Below are 16,960 nucleotides of genomic sequence, written 5' to 3'. Positions count from 1 at the left end.
ACATATCTAAGTCAATTTTTTATGTTTTCCAAACATTGTTTTTTTTAAAACTAATACTTTTATATTTGCACAAATTGCTAGTTTGCTCGTTGACTCCGGATGAAAAATCCCTAAGTATTGGCCCTGTCAAACCGTCGAACATGACGATCGTCCCCGCAGAAATTTGAAAGATCGAACGAACCATATTATGCTAAACATATACCTATGTGAAAGAAATACCGAAAAAAGAATTCGCGTGTTACAATGTTACATAACCATATTGATATCACGTCAAAAAAAATTAATGTCGCGATAATCAGTCGTCGTCGGTCGGCGTTATAGAAACAGCTGGTGGTAATAATGAGTAGGTACCGATGGCCGCGCGAGTAACCGACGGAGGAACCGGCGCGCGGCTGTGTGCGATTAACCGACGACGGAAGAACACGGCGGCGGCGGCGGCGGCGGCGGTGACATTGAAACGAACGCCACGCGACTTTGACCCAAACGCGGCCGGTCGGTCTCTCGCTCGCTCGGCCCATCGACAGATCGCCGAGACCGAAATCCACAGAGACGTGCGCGCGTGGTGCTCCGGGCGTATTATAGGGCGAACGAGTGGGCAGGGCACGCATATTAATATTAATAAATTAATAAAAAAAAATATAATATTTTATTATTATTATTATTATCATCGCGTGTACAGTCGTTACCACCACCCGGTTTTCGTCGGCGGTGAAGAGCGCGCGCGCGCGTGCCGTAAAAAGGGCGACTGGCTCGGCCGCCGCCACTGCCACTGCCACTGCCACCACCGCCATCGTCGTCGACGGCGGCCGCGGACACGAGTTAGTGAACATCAGTTACCGGCCGGGGCGCTATTGTATCGCATAACCGCGCGCGATGACCTGACCGACCGTCGCGGTACACAGCTCGTTTATCGCGTTGTACGCTATCGTGCGACGACGACGACGACGATCAAACTCCACCGACACATCGCGCGCTCGCCAACAGTCGCAGCCGCAAGAACCGGCTAGCAATGGACCAAGGCGTGTTCAAGCAATTGGACGACTCGTGTTTCCCGCCAAAACGATCTCCCGATGCCGCCGCCACAGCCCCCGGCACCGAACCAGGTTAGAACCGGACAATAAATATATATATATAATATAATATTTTAATTATAAATTTATAACGATGAATGATGCAATTTAGAACAAATTAATTATAATAATAATAATAAAACCAATATTGTATTTTTATGTCATACTGGAACATCGATCGTCTTCGTATAATGTACGATGTACCTGTCGCGCGTAAAAAATATATTTCAAAAACCGCGTGGTACACCGTGTAGGAAGTTATGATATATATATAATATATTGTACCCGAGTAACGTGTACGGCCGAGAGACTTTGACGACCTGTGTGGCGTGAAGAAGTGGCGTGCAATGACGACGAGCAAATATCCATACTCGCGGTTACCGGTTCGACACAGTATATTTTATAGGCCAAAGATATGATATCGTTATTATTATTAGGTATTATGAACGCGTGTTTCGATACATCGATTTATTGTTTCGTAACCCGTGTTCGGGTTCGCGTATATAATATAAGGTAATGCGTGTGCGATTTGTTAATTTTAATACGATTCAAACGCCTGTTGAATTCTTAGAATTATTTGTTTCTCGGACGCATAATAACTAATAAATTTAAACAAACGTGATAGTATTATGTAGGCACCGCATTAAACGGTTTTACTTTGCAACATAATAATATTAATTATATTATGTGTAACCAGTTCTAAGTATAACCGTATCTAAAAATTTCTCTGGAACACTTTGCGGGACTAGTAATATACTTTGTGTATCGTTGACAACGGTTTCAACTTTCCGATAATAATATAATATACCTATAATATTATTATCACTGGCAAACGGATAGAGACTATAATAGAGTAGAGTACCCCATATAAAATCTCGCGTACAAAACGAGTTGGGCAGGACTAATAACCAGTTGATCGTTTAAACAGGAGATTTTCGCATATGTGTTCGCATATATTTATCAAAAAATTATGTTTAAATCACGCATAAACCTGATATAAGGTCAAATGGTTATTTTTACAAATTTCAAGTACATTAAAGTATTTTAAATACCTATATTTTAAATATCGTCAATCCGTGCAGGAAGAAAATGTACATTTCAACAAATTATAATAAATAACATATGACACATAATAAATTAACATAATTCTCTTCAGATATAATTAATTTGATGTATTAAACTTAAATATAACTATGGATTTTTTAACTGAACAGCCTCGAAATATAAAATTTAGCTTATCAAAGATTAATAACAAAATTCACCTAATAGCCACTATTGTATTACTAAAACTGCAGCTTATATATTTTACTTCCAAAGTTATAGACACTTAAAGTTTCGTCGTTATGCGTGTTTATTAGTAAAATTTATTAAAGTAGGTATACCGTTGCCCATTTGAATCCAATTCATTTTTCGAATACCCAGCCTGTTATATTATTTTTTTAGTTGATTCAAATGCTCTAATTATTATTTAGAGTCTTAAAATATTTATTTTAATATAATATGATTTGAAAATGTACGAGTAATTAAAAAAAAAACTAATGTAGACAAATGATTGAAAATTCTAAATATATATATTATCTAATCACGCTGTTGTAGTATAAGACACTTGGATATATATTTATATTTAAACTTTAAAGTTATTATCACACAAACTTCATCTTATAAAATTATTAAGATTATTAAAACAACTCCATATATATATAAACTTCATATAACATTCAAGTTTTTGTCGTTTAACATCCTACCTATTTTAATTTTTAATAAATCATACTCTGTTGTAGCGATATATAAGCTCTTGTTTAAAGCACCTGCTAATATATTAATATGTTCCGTGAATCATGTATATGTATGTTATGATTAGTATTCTGATGTTCGCTACAACGACGGTCGTCACTAAAATACAAAATTAATTTTTTCGTCATGATGTATATATAATATCTATATCTATATCTATAAAAACGTGTATAATATTTGAACCGATAACAAGTAAAAAACTTTACCTACCTACTTACGTGTAAAAATAACACATGAACAAACCTCGCAATGTTGTAATACAAATTTTATTAAAGCCAATAACTGTCATATATTATGCATTTATGGTTTTAAGTAAAATAACTTTGTACATCACGAAGTTATTGTAATAATAATTATTATTTTACTACGTACACATCGAATCAAGCGAACAACACAATCAGATTTTTCGATTTTAAAACCGTTGTCGTAATAATATAGGTATAGTGACATTAATACATTATTGTGACGTGCTGGCGTACACAATAATGATATTAGAATAATAGACAAACCTATATTATGTTTTACTGCCATCTTCGGTTTTTTCATCTTCTATAATCGTGACAATATATATATATATAATATAATATAAACGACAAGTTGTAATGTTGCCCAGAGGGCCTATTTTGAAATAACTACAGTGATTCATGCGCTTTATACGCGATTTATCTTCATAGATAAACGCAATGTTAGTAATATTTGAAAATATAAAATGTGTTACGCTCGCAAAATATCGCACAGAAGATAATTTCCTTTAGTGGTCAGAAATATAATATGCACAATATAATAATATAACATTATAATGTAATATTATTATGTATTATAGCTATATCGTGATTGATAAAAAGAAATTCAATTTATTTGACGTGTATATATAGATAGATTATTTTATCAATCGAGCCCAAGTCGCGACGATAAAACACACATGTCGCATTGCAATATTAAAACGTTCGTGAACGAGCCGCGGTGAACTCACACACGACGCACACATACTATGTATACATACATATATGTAGGTAAACGTAAATAAATGATTTTGACCGTGGCTGACAGTTAGTATAGATATTATAATAGATTTTTTTTTTTTTATTCAGATATTAATCTTTATATTGTTTATATTTAATAAACAGAAACAACTTGCCGAATATCGTGTATATTGTGTACATATTTTAATATCATTCATAATAATATATTATATCGTTATTATTTTTTAATAAAATATCGTATATTAGTATGACAATAATAGTCCCCGTCAAATAATGTGCGTTTAAAACTACGTTATACACCGAACATACCGCGAACAAAATAATATGTCGTGTAAATAACATTTCCCCGTCATCGGTATAATCGCATAGATACTATATAATATTATATCATATAGGTTTTACTTATTTACAATACAAGACGCGTTATTGCATCGCACAAATCTGACGAGAAAGACATTTCAAATAATATCGGATAATATTTTATCGAGCACCACGCCATTATTTGACCGGACACGGGATAGTAACTATTAATACGCCAATAAATAAATATAATATACTATAATAATAAATATCCATAGATATAGATGGCCTATAATATTAGGAATGTCTTATTTGTATTAAATAAAAAAAATAATACGCCAATGTTTATTGTAATGTCCCGCGTCACAATAATTTATAATATTATGACCTCGGCGAAATGCAGTATATTAGCACAGTAATTGGGGTGATTTTAACAAAGTATAAAATATAGGTATAAAACGTATATAATATTATAATAACTATTTTAGACCGTACACAAACAAAACAATATTCGTTTTTAGTAAGCTAACAGATCATCCTTGCGCGGAGACCCTATTTAAAATGCAAAATTTAAAAAAAAATCAGTTCCGAAGTATACGATTACCTTTAAACCAAATTCAGAACCGCGATCGTGACAGAATTCGCTGCAGATCACTCACACATACACACACACACAAACATCGCCTTTCATTGATATAGATAATTAATAATTTTTGTAATTGGTATCGTCTTACCGTTGTAAACGAATAACAACCATTTGGAGACCTACTCCCGAGACAATGCGTATAGTATTATATCATATACATCATGTACTGCAGCTGACGCAATCCGTTTTTTGGAGACGAGTGAGTGAAAAGCCGCCGCGGAAGTATCATCACAACCGCCTCGACGACGACTCACTCATACCTACCTATTATTGTTGTGTATTGTATATTATTGTTGTGTGATACGTTCAAAATGATAAATCGCACCGGCGGCGGCGCACTTTTTCGCACGCGTCCTTGACACTCTGCCGTATAATAATATAATGGCGTCGCCAAACAGGAATATACGACCGCGCGAGTGTGCACATATATCATATAATAACATTATTATAATATATAACGTGGCTACACACAGGTAGAGTATTATTACTGCTTATAACATTATTAACTACACGCGCGTATACTGAGACGGAGGTATATTGTATACCTATAATATTCATCGTGTACATCGATCCCAAGGTAAATTTCACGTAAACATTTAAAATATATTTACCCCCGAGACGCGGCTAAATGTAATGCGCTTATATATAGGTACTCATATATGCGGACGCGCTCAATCTTGATTCGAGTCCAAATCTGAATAGTTACGGTTATCGATTTACGTATTCTAATATACGATAATATATATAATAATATCATTATATATTGTGTTATGTTACTCGTTGCGACGATGGTTAAAATGCGCGCAAATTTATAATGTAAATTAGTAAATTATGTTTTTATATCCGTTCCTACATCGTGATTCGTTCTCGGAGCGAGTTTTATAATAATAATAATAATAATAATAATAATAATAACAAGGATGAGCCACGAGATACTAATCGGCGGTATGTCGTTTTCTCGTTTACGCGTTTACGATACTCCTTGATTTGTGAGTTTAATAAACGATAGCGGCAGCGTAACTTATTTGTCTTATTGCCACAGAACGACATCCGCAGAACTATAAAATTGCAGATATACATCGAACTTGTCGGAAATATATCGCCTGTATGTATGTTATTAAACAGGATACAGATGTTTCACTAAATACCTTTACGGCTATACACCGCGTTCCCATTTATAATTATTAATTTAGTATGCAATTTATTCAAATACCGATTTTTGATGTTTTCAGTAACCTATTTATAAGGATGATATTTTTAATAGATTTAGATTTTTAAACTCTTTAAAGATTGTCCTAATAAGGAAATAAATATAGACAACAGATGATTTTTTTTTTTTGAAAATTTCAATGTTACTTAATCGAAATTCAAACGAATAGTATTTGAGTTATTTAACTAAATGAACTATAAGGATAATATGTTCACGATAATCGGTTCGAAGGGAAGAGAGGGAGAATACTATGATAATGATGATTTGAAAATTACAGTAATTAATATCAATTTATCAAAATGCTGTCATTTGTAAAAGATTCATATATAGTTTCCACGTTGTATATTTCTATAGCAAGGCTGAAATAGACATTGGATGTCATAAAAATAGGTTAAAATAAGAATTTACCTTAAATTTATCTTACATTTATCCACCTCCTCCCCAGCTACCAAAATTGTTATATATTTTAAACATTTTTTACATTATATACAAAATTTAACATAATATTTATTCAATCCTTAAAATGTTTTTGAATAGGATATTCATCCCCTATTTACCAACTCTTTCCTATACGCAATATTAAAAAACCGCGTTGTAAAGTATTTTTCTGTATGCATTTTAAATGGAATTATAATATTATACTCGTAATAATTATTATTGTTAAACAAATAATTGTCTATTATTATTTATTTAAAATTAAAATAACACAACAATAACATATATGTAACCTAGACATCACTTACATGGATTTATAATATACTGAAATATGCGATAAAGTGTCGTATAAATTGCAGCAAAAAATCAGAATTACAAAGTACCTTAATAAATAGTAACTATATAATATACGTTTCCGGTAAAATATTGCGATTGTACACGACCTAATATGTAAATGTAAAAGGTATAATATAACTACAATAACTACATCACGCTTAATTATATTATTTATGCAATTATGATTGCACTCTTCACGACTCGTCTGTTAGATCTATACTATGTATTAAGATTTTTATATCTATGTAATTTACGTTTCGTGTTGCAGCGCGTAATGACGCGCTTATAAAATGAACAGAAGAAATTTAGGGAGGAAATTTAATGACAAAGTCTTCCCTAAACATTTATCAAAAACCTCCCCCTTCAGCCAAAAAACCTGTATAAAAATACGTAGGTAGGTATTAATATATATTATAAATGTTTAGGTATGAAATCGAAAAATTTCCGTGTACATATAGATTACCTACCTTAAACTATAATATATATTATATCTTCAGCCAGCGGTAGTGCGTTGCTAAACTTAATTATAGCTGTACTTACGCCGTGTCTATGTTTATGCATAAAATATGTGTAAATGTATGCTATTTTCAAATATAGTCGGTACAGACAAATAATCTCAATTATCTCACAACCCCTCTAGCAGTAACACAGAATTTTTAGCCACCGCCAGCTTTAGTATAATTCAGTATAATGTACATCGTATATATTATTATGTACCTATTTTATAATTTGAGTGATTTCGATTTCAAAATCAATACACGATTAATGTTTTTTTGATAATCTGGCAGTACTAAACTATAATAATATGATCCCGATCAATCATATATGTATCAGATTATCAAGACTCAATATTATCCACTGTAATACGGTATATCAAAACATATTACTTAATATATCACTGTGGTCGAAGGTTTTCGGGCCGCCCAGAAGAATATCGTGATTATTGTTGTCATTAAATACAATATGCATACGGTCGTGTCGACAAAATAACGCGGCGCATCCGTCGGAGCAATTAGAGTAATAACCGCGAGCGAGCGCAATATGAGTCACCGCCGCACAATTATTTTTCCATTGGCCTTTGAATCACTGCAGCGGTGGAAAGGGGGGAAACGATGAGACTGGCGGAGATAGACGAGCCGTCCGGTCATCGTACGTTGTTGCTACTATTATTGTTATGTACCTTATGTGCGGTTTCTACACCCGTGATCGTCGTCGTATTGTCGAATCATGTATTTGCGTGACCCGGTAACAGCTGATTAATACACTTAAACATTCGCAAATCGGATCCCCATATTCGTGCGTTATACATATTATAATTATATATTGTCGCGGCGCCGCGTGTGTTATATATATATATATATATCATAATATTGAGTGCGATTTTATTGTACGCTGCGGAACTTCATCACTCACCAAAGGTCCGTTTGTATCTGCATGGTGTATAGCTGAGTCGCCTGGCAATCTCGTCGATTTCGTATAGTTTCGCACAAGTATAACATATATATTATACACCGTAGAAGTTGCCGCCACCGATGCGACTGCAGCAGCTGCAGGTACGTCGAATTTCTATAAAATCTGTTTTCACTTGACGCTATAAGACTTTGAGACGGATCAGTAACTAAACACTATATAAATACCCGAAAAATATGTATTTTTCGTTATTTTTTCACGGCAAATGAATAAATCGTATTTATTTTATTTTTATTTTATCGCATTGCCATATCTATGTAAATAGGTAACAGTTTACTGTTCTGCACTTATAGTTATACTCGGTTGATCGTGAGAATTAAAAAACGTATATTGCGGAGTTTTAAGTATCTTAGGGTAAATATAAGATTCTGCGGACGGTTTGACTCCGTTGAAGAGCATTCCAGCATTACGCATAAAATCATAATGTTATATAATGTACAATTTGAGCACAAATGTCACATTAGCCCCACTGAGGGGGGGCACTCCTTAAATAGTACAACAAATTCACAACATTTAGAAAACGTGGATTTTAAGTATAATTACAAAATTCTAAAAAAAAGGACTTGAATATTATTAATATTAAATGAAAAATAGGGGCGAGAAACGTGGTAAATCACAATGTATGGTGTATTGAAAACAAATTTGGCTACCGTGATTTGCCGTCTGCCCGTGTCAGCTGTACGGAAAAAATATCTGGAAACACGCGCGGTGGCTCACTCTGTATATCGTGCGTTTATATTGTGTGTGTGTGTGTGTGTGTGTGTGTGTGTGTATTGGAGATTTAGAGCAAAGGTGTACGTGTATTTTACGACCGGACCGTAATAATACTATATGATACCTATACCTATCGCCGTAGGTACCGTAATAGGCGTATAAATGTATAATATATATAATAATATATATACCTGCTGCCTATTATATTATATTGATGCAATAATGATATATATTAATATGAAATGCGCCACCGGTTATTGTGGTACAACCGATTTTGCGTAAGGCGGTGGCTATCTATCCATTCGTATACATGATATTATATAGATAACATGCTCGTTGATAAATGAAGACTTCTGTGCCGGTCACGTACGAACTATACGAGCGATACTCTATATATATATATATAGATAACTGCAATAATAAGCGTATATACCGCGGTAGTCTGTCGTGGTATATAACCATAAAATAAGGTATAAGTATATACCGCGCGATAACCGTCCTGTATTGTGTGTATACGGCTACGGACGACGTAGGTATTCATGACAATCTCCGGCCATAAATTGTACTGTCGCCGCCGAATAAAACGATTTCGTTTATTTCGCTCCGATCGCATTAAAAAGAAATTGAAATTTACTCGTGTCCGTCGTACAGACCATAGTATCGGTGTCGTATCCGGGAATTTATCAAGGACGGTGTTTAAACAAATCTGCTGTGAATAAACAGGCTACGGTATAATTTTTTAAGAACATAAATACACTGCAGAAAACCACGTTTAAGAGTCACCTAACCTAATGTTTCAGCGCGATATTAAATTTAAAAAAACGATAAGACATATATTATATCTAATGCGAAACCTAATCTAAAACAACACGGGAGAGATCATTTAACTTCTGCCAACTTACTTGGCTGTGCCACTGCAAACGACATTATTTATTGGCCTATACGGTTGGAATATAATATTATAAAAATATTTTACTATCCCGAGCGTATAAAATAATGAACTTAAATAGAGTGATGATGTATATTTAATAAATTAATGAGTGTATACCACTGAACTGTTCAGTGGTGTATACACCGCGAATATAATATCGTTTTCTTTACGTATCAGCTGGATGTGAAATTCGATACATTTTCAAAGCCAAACCATCAGATGATTATATATTTTCATAAGTGATCACAGGTGCCGAGTACAGGGGGACTCGGGGGCTGCAGCCTCCCCATGAGCTCGATGAGGTGGAGCTCAGCCCCCTAAAATTGAAATGTTATAACATGCAAAACAAAAAATAACTATATTTTAGTAATTTTTTAACGATTAGTAATGTTTAGTAATTATTTAGGTAAAACTGTACATGTGTGTTTATAAAATAGTGAGCCCCCATGACATTTTCAAAACCTGGCGCCTCTGTAGGTGATGATATGTATTTACTAGTATCCCGTCGTAGATATAACACCATTGCAGAGGCAAAATATAAGACTTGTTAAATCAGTGCGATACATCTCTATACCACTGAATCACACACCGCAATAAAATTATGTCCATAAAATTATACTTTACGATTAATTACATTTTTGAAACAAACGTTTCATGGAATTCTGCCAAAAGTTTTTTTTTTCTCACTTACGTTTACGCACCCGTATTTTCTCGTACGAACGCGAATTTTTCGAATCATTTAATCGCATACGTCGTGAATCTGATTATGTAACACGTAATATTATAATATCACATAGATACTAAGCGTGTTTATATATATATATACATATATGTATGTATATAATAATAAATTTATTATGTCGTGGCGCACATTTTTTGTTAATCTCTTCGTCCAACCACCGCGTGTACGTTACGATGATGTATTAAACGATCGACTAGTAAAAAATATGTATAAATAATAACTTGAAACCAGAAATTTTTAAAAGGACAAGGAATTACTAATACATATTACTCCTCATTAATAGGTTTCAAAGAACCACAAATAAATTATCATCGTAATACAAAAAAAAAAAAAAATTATATTATAAGGAAAAAAGTAATAACAGAATCCAAAATCGAAAAATACTACCAATCAACTATAGAAATTGTTCTAAACTATAAAAATATAATTTAAAATTTTTTTATTTTTTATTAATTTGACTCTCGAGGGGGGCAGAGGCGTAGTTTCGGAGTCGTCTACTCCCTTCGGTGTGCATCGCTACTTTCTAGCGTACCATTATAATATTATAGTGACAGTGTATACTGAACAACCATCATATACTTATGGTTCTATTATAAACAAGTGTTTGCCATTTGGTACACCACGTATGATACGGGTACCGAAAATTGTATACTTGCAAATAGGTGATCGGCTCTTCGCCGCTCTCGTTTATTATAATATAATGTAATTAAATGTTAAAATATTTTATTAAAATTAATCAATACTTGGTAAAATTAAATTACTATCGCCGACTTTTTTTTAGTAACTTGCGTTTAACACATCTACATTGACGCTGAAGATCAACAGGTCACAAGAAACGATGATACGATTATACAAAAATACATAAGTAATTGTCATGACAAATAATTGAAAACACTGTGTGTATGAATACGTATAAGAGTTTATATTTACGAATATGTAAAATATTAAAATGTCGTCATAAAACCAATATCTTTTTCGCTTATACTCAAAACAGTCAAAACCTATAAAATATGCTTAAGGTATTTAACTAGCTATTATACAATTATTATGTATACGTTAGCAATGTTCTATAACAGTAATTTGATCGCCCATAAAATACCACAAGTGTACAAGACACCATATAATATAATATATTATTATACACGCATAAGCTGATAATACAATAATTTGTTCTGATGTAATTTGATTATGTTTGTCTCTATTAATATGGGGACTGTATGATGTAAACATGGCTATTAAAGCTTACAAAACATCCAAGAAAATGACAATTCTATGTTAATAGATTATTATATATTGGGTACTTCGAATCAAATTAAATAATCAGTGTCTGTGTTCGCTTAATCGACAACTTGGTTATATACGCGTATTAATATAATACATTATAAATTATCTGAAAAAAAAATTATAACTATATAAATTTATTTGCATTTTAAATATATTTTAATTTTTACCATTAATTAATATAATTTATTATTTATGTATATAGAGACCTCGCTCTGGTAAATAAAGTAAAAATCATTGTAAAACGTGTACCCACGATCACTTTGAAATTCTCAAATTCAAAATCTAAAATTTTAATCATAATAGGCTGATGTTGATGAAATATTTCTTTGATTAAAAATTGTAATTTGTAGTATAACCGGATAGGTAATGAGTAAAAACAATAAATTGAGTACATGTTAGGTTAGGTTAGGTTAGGTATACTAAGAAAAATTTACTGTCTACGTGTGATATATTTTATTGACATTCAGTGAAAGTTTCCAACACGAATTGATGCCAATTATTAACAGATAGAAATTTGTATTTCTAAACCAAACTCATTTAAATACGCAATATTAATATTGATGATTAAAGGTAATACTATATATAATTGATTTTTTTTTTGCTTTCTCAAAATTAAGAAAAATCCCAGTTTCGAAATAGTCGACCTCCGTATCATATTTTTCAGTCCATAACCTCAACGCTTACCTATGCCAAAATGGTTTATGTGACGTTTTAACATTTATATATGTATGTTGCCAAAACCTTGAGCCACAATTAATATATAGAATAACTTTTAGACGATTGTCACCGTGAAAATTTGTAATTAAATTCATTATTTATACACTATTATGTGAATTATCATATACTATTAATGTTATAACTAAACCTGATTACAATAGGTGTGTCTGAAATAAATCGTTTAATCGGGGATATTTATTTTTTATTTTTCAATGAACGAAGTAACCCAATATTGAGCACAAGACGAGTATGCAAAGAAGGAATACTTGAATATACGACATATATTATTTAATATATTACTTTTGGCTTTTTGCAAACAAAGAATAGGTATTTATTTAGATAAATAACACATAGAATTTTAAATAATATGTTTTCGTAATTTACAAATTATTATATAAATCATATTGAGTAAATTAAATTAACTAAAAAAAAAATTTAGTTAAAAAGTGTACAATTAATTATAATTTTTAATTTAAATATTTTTAAATATAATAACCTTTGTTTATAACCTAAATTATTTTAATAAAATAAAATTGAAGTTACCTGGTAGAATATTTTAATTTTTTAACATTTACAAAATAATATTTTTAATAGATTTTTTAAAGAATTTCAAAGTCTTAAAGTAATCTAATTAGTAATAAAATCAAAATATTACTGTTATATATTATTATATACATGTAAACTTATATATACAGTGTTTATAGTAAAATATTGGATTAATGTGACTTGTGATCAATGTAAAACAATTATATCTTTAGGTGTGAAAAAATTTTCTAAATAAACTCGTTTTATTGGTTAAAAATAGCAATGCAAGAAAGTTTTTTTCTTAACTCGATTTGATTTTAATTATTCTCTCTTTTAACATTATCTTAAAGTAATATTAAATATATTTTTGATTGTTTCTTGTTACTTAAAAACACTAGATAAAGTAATTATATATTAAGTTCAAGTTCTTTAATAATTATCTTATTAAAGTATTTAGTTAACCATGTTTGATTTAATTATTTAACTTATATATATGTACTAACAATCACTGAGTTTAAAAAGGGTAGGTACTATAGTTACAATATAAAATACAACAACCGAAACTATGAATAAAACTTTTTTGCAAGTAGATCAGCTAGAAATACAATATGTATAATTCAATACCGTATTTCATTATATTAAAATTCGAAACATTTAACAACACCTGTATATTGTAAAATCGGGAACCAATTTTATTTGAAAAAAAAAATCAAACATTTCATTTTTTGCAAAAAAAATATCTGCCTATATATATATTATACATTTAACAACGAAGACATAAAATTATATGATTTATCTGTATACGCGTGCACACAAATATTTGCTGCTATATTAGTGTAATCGGAACAGATGAGACAGTTGAATACGTCGTTAAAAATAATTTACATTTTTATTGATCTACATGTAATCTCCTTGGGGTGATATAGTATGGAAGAAGGTCAGATTCACAACCAACAATTCTTCCAAGTCGCTAAAACCAATAAAACAGGAACCAAATGCGTGTTGAGGTTGTAATTGTTGTTTGCTTGGAGAATGGCCAGATCTGGCGGTGTTGAGGACACTTTGAAAACGTCAGAAGGTCATTAACCGAAAAACGCAGTCATATACATAAGCATCTAAGTCGGAGCGATAGGTACCTATATAAAGGTAAAACAAATCCAATAATAACCTTCTTAATAATGTTATTAGTTCACACTACAGCCGAAGGATTATTACATAGGTAGGTTCACCGTTGCGCGCACGCGTTCGATTAATAACAATAAAAACAATAATAATATTGTTATTGCTGTCGCATTGACGAACGTTACAATAAATTGTTTTTTTTTTTTTTTTTGGTCCGCTGGTAACCTATATAATCTGCACCCCGATGTGCCCAAATAACGAGTCTGTCAGACAAACGAAACAAAAATCGTGACGTGACGTTACGAAAAAAGTGCTACGTAAAATCCACTACTGCGGAAATATAGAGTCCCACCGTTGGGTGGTTATACGATACATTGGACTGAAGCCGCTAGTCGATCTATAAAATATTACATTTATGTACATCATAATGCATAACATATAATACGGTGGTAGAGCTGCTCTAAAACTGCAATAATAATATAATACATTATAATTCTGACTATACCTAAATAAAATGTAAAACAGTCTTTGGCCGATTCAAAAATAATTGTAAGAACATTGTTTAATCGCATCGACATAATTATCCGAATACGTATTAATACATAGTCAGGTATATATATATAATATTATATATAGCTATGTCTAGTCAAATATAAATATTTATGAGGTATTGCGATCCTTGTTTAGTGTTATTTTTGCCGGATTGTAATTTATTTATTATATAGGTAATACATTATATTATTATATTATGTATGTACTGACGTACGGACCGTGTAGGTAAGTAAATAAAACAAATGTTATTGTTTTTAAACGCCGTCGTCCGTCGCGATTGGAAAAATTACCATAACACGATTTTGTAATGTTAATATACGCAGCCGTTATTAATATATAAATGAAAACAATCAATTAAATATAAGTAGGTATGTGTGTAAAATAATTATGATTTCCACTCGGATTTTTTTTGATATTAATATTATTGCCGTATAAAATATTCCGCAGGAGAGAAAAAAATATAAAACAAATAAATACGTAGTTGCTGCACCGGCGTGCGTCATGATCGTACGCGATACCTATAAATTACACGTATATAGGTGTACCTAATACATACGTATTACGCGGACCGCGGACAAGACCTATTGGGAAGAGTTTCGAATCAGCAGTATTCGTCGTAAATAATATGCGCATCTGATATCAAACCATCGCGGGGTTGAGCAATATTATCGTCGCGCATTGAGCATAGAGAGCTCCAGCTAGTCGATGACAATAGCGACAGCAATAACGTAGTTGCTTCGCGTGTCGTCGAGACACTATACGGCAGAAGACCTTGTGTGACGATTAAAGTCGTGTATTTATTCGTTATTGTAACGGGCAAACGCATAAAACACGAAAATATTTCCCAAAGCATACCATTATAACTATATACACTTAATATATTATATGTTTCTATACTGTACTGTTTAAGGTATACATTTGATATAATTCAAGTTTATAGTATACGTATGCGCCTCCGTATAAACAAAAACCGATAAATCGTTACGAAATGTTTTCTTGTGAATTTTACATGATATCTGACGAGCGATATATAATAACTGTATCATCTTACCAAAATTTTCTCCGAAGAAAAGCTACCTACGCGAAGACTTGAAAACAATAATTCGACTTAAACGAGAAAACAAGACGATTCGCGAAATTATTTCTATCCGATTAAACGAAATTGTACGCTGTTTTGTATACTCATGTTATGATTTTCATAAATACGATTAATTTCGCGTCAAGACCTGTAGTAGCTTATATAATATACATATTATAGATATTATATTATAATTTTTTATGATATTATATTTTAGCTTATGTACATTATTTCCCATCATATATAATATATATATATACATACATATCTAAGGAATTAATGACAAAAACAAGATGTTTTTTTCTAGTTATTTACAGTTTAAAAAAATGCAGGTATATAAAAATATCACGTTTATATACATTTCACATGTGTTTATTATTTTAAAATAAGGAAAACATCAGCAAAACAGAAGAACGTAATAATTACTTCTATACGTAATAACTCGTTATAAAAATCATACGTTAAAAAAAACCACTCAACTTTGAGGAACAGCCAACATTTTCATCTATAAATTATATAGATCAATATTTACTCCAATATTGAATCTAAAAATGCTTTACGTCTCGAAAATATTAATAGACGGTAATTGAACGATTGATAAATTTGACATGTTTCACGTGTGTAAGACAAAGCTAACGAGTGCGGGCGTTGCGTCCTCTTATAAAAGTGAAAGTTATCCTTCTATAGCTACTAACAGCTATGACGTAAATTACAGACTTAAATTAAAAAAAAAAATTATAACCATCCTTTTAATCGTTTCTTGTACAGATTTCCACTTGATTAAACAAAAATTTTTAAATAAATTCGATGAAAATTGAAAATTAGAATGTTTAATAATGTATTTAATTATGTGTCTATTCACTTGATTTTTCTGCCGGGTAAATTGGTAAATTCTGGTGGACTCATCCACAATATCATTACTAAAACCAATTAAGAGTCGAAATACCTAAATCATTAGTGTCTTAGAAAAAGATAAAAACGTATTCTACATTCCTATTAGCATATACATATTGGCTGGAAATTCAATCGACTAAAATATTTAAAACATCAA

General features: G+C 31.5%; 1 protein-coding gene across 1 annotated transcript in view; it reads left to right on the top strand.

Moving 5' to 3' along the window:
* The first annotated feature begins 764 nt into the window (after nt 1-764).
* Nucleotides 765-16,960, top strand: part of LOC132932429 (facilitated trehalose transporter Tret1-2 homolog) — a 73,255-nt gene continuing 57,059 nt past the window's right edge. Inside the window, 1 exon segment of the mRNA XM_060998804.1 lies at nt 765-1,103. Coding sequence (XP_060854787.1) covers nt 1,010-1,103 — 94 coding nt within the window. The 5' untranslated portion in view covers nt 765-1,009.

This window comes from Rhopalosiphum padi, chromosome 1, assembly GCF_020882245.1.
Source record: "Rhopalosiphum padi isolate XX-2018 chromosome 1, ASM2088224v1, whole genome shotgun sequence".
In the NCBI taxonomy this organism is placed as follows: domain Eukaryota; kingdom Metazoa; phylum Arthropoda; class Insecta; order Hemiptera; family Aphididae; genus Rhopalosiphum; species Rhopalosiphum padi.
This window is presented reverse-complemented; position numbering and strand designations above follow the sequence as displayed.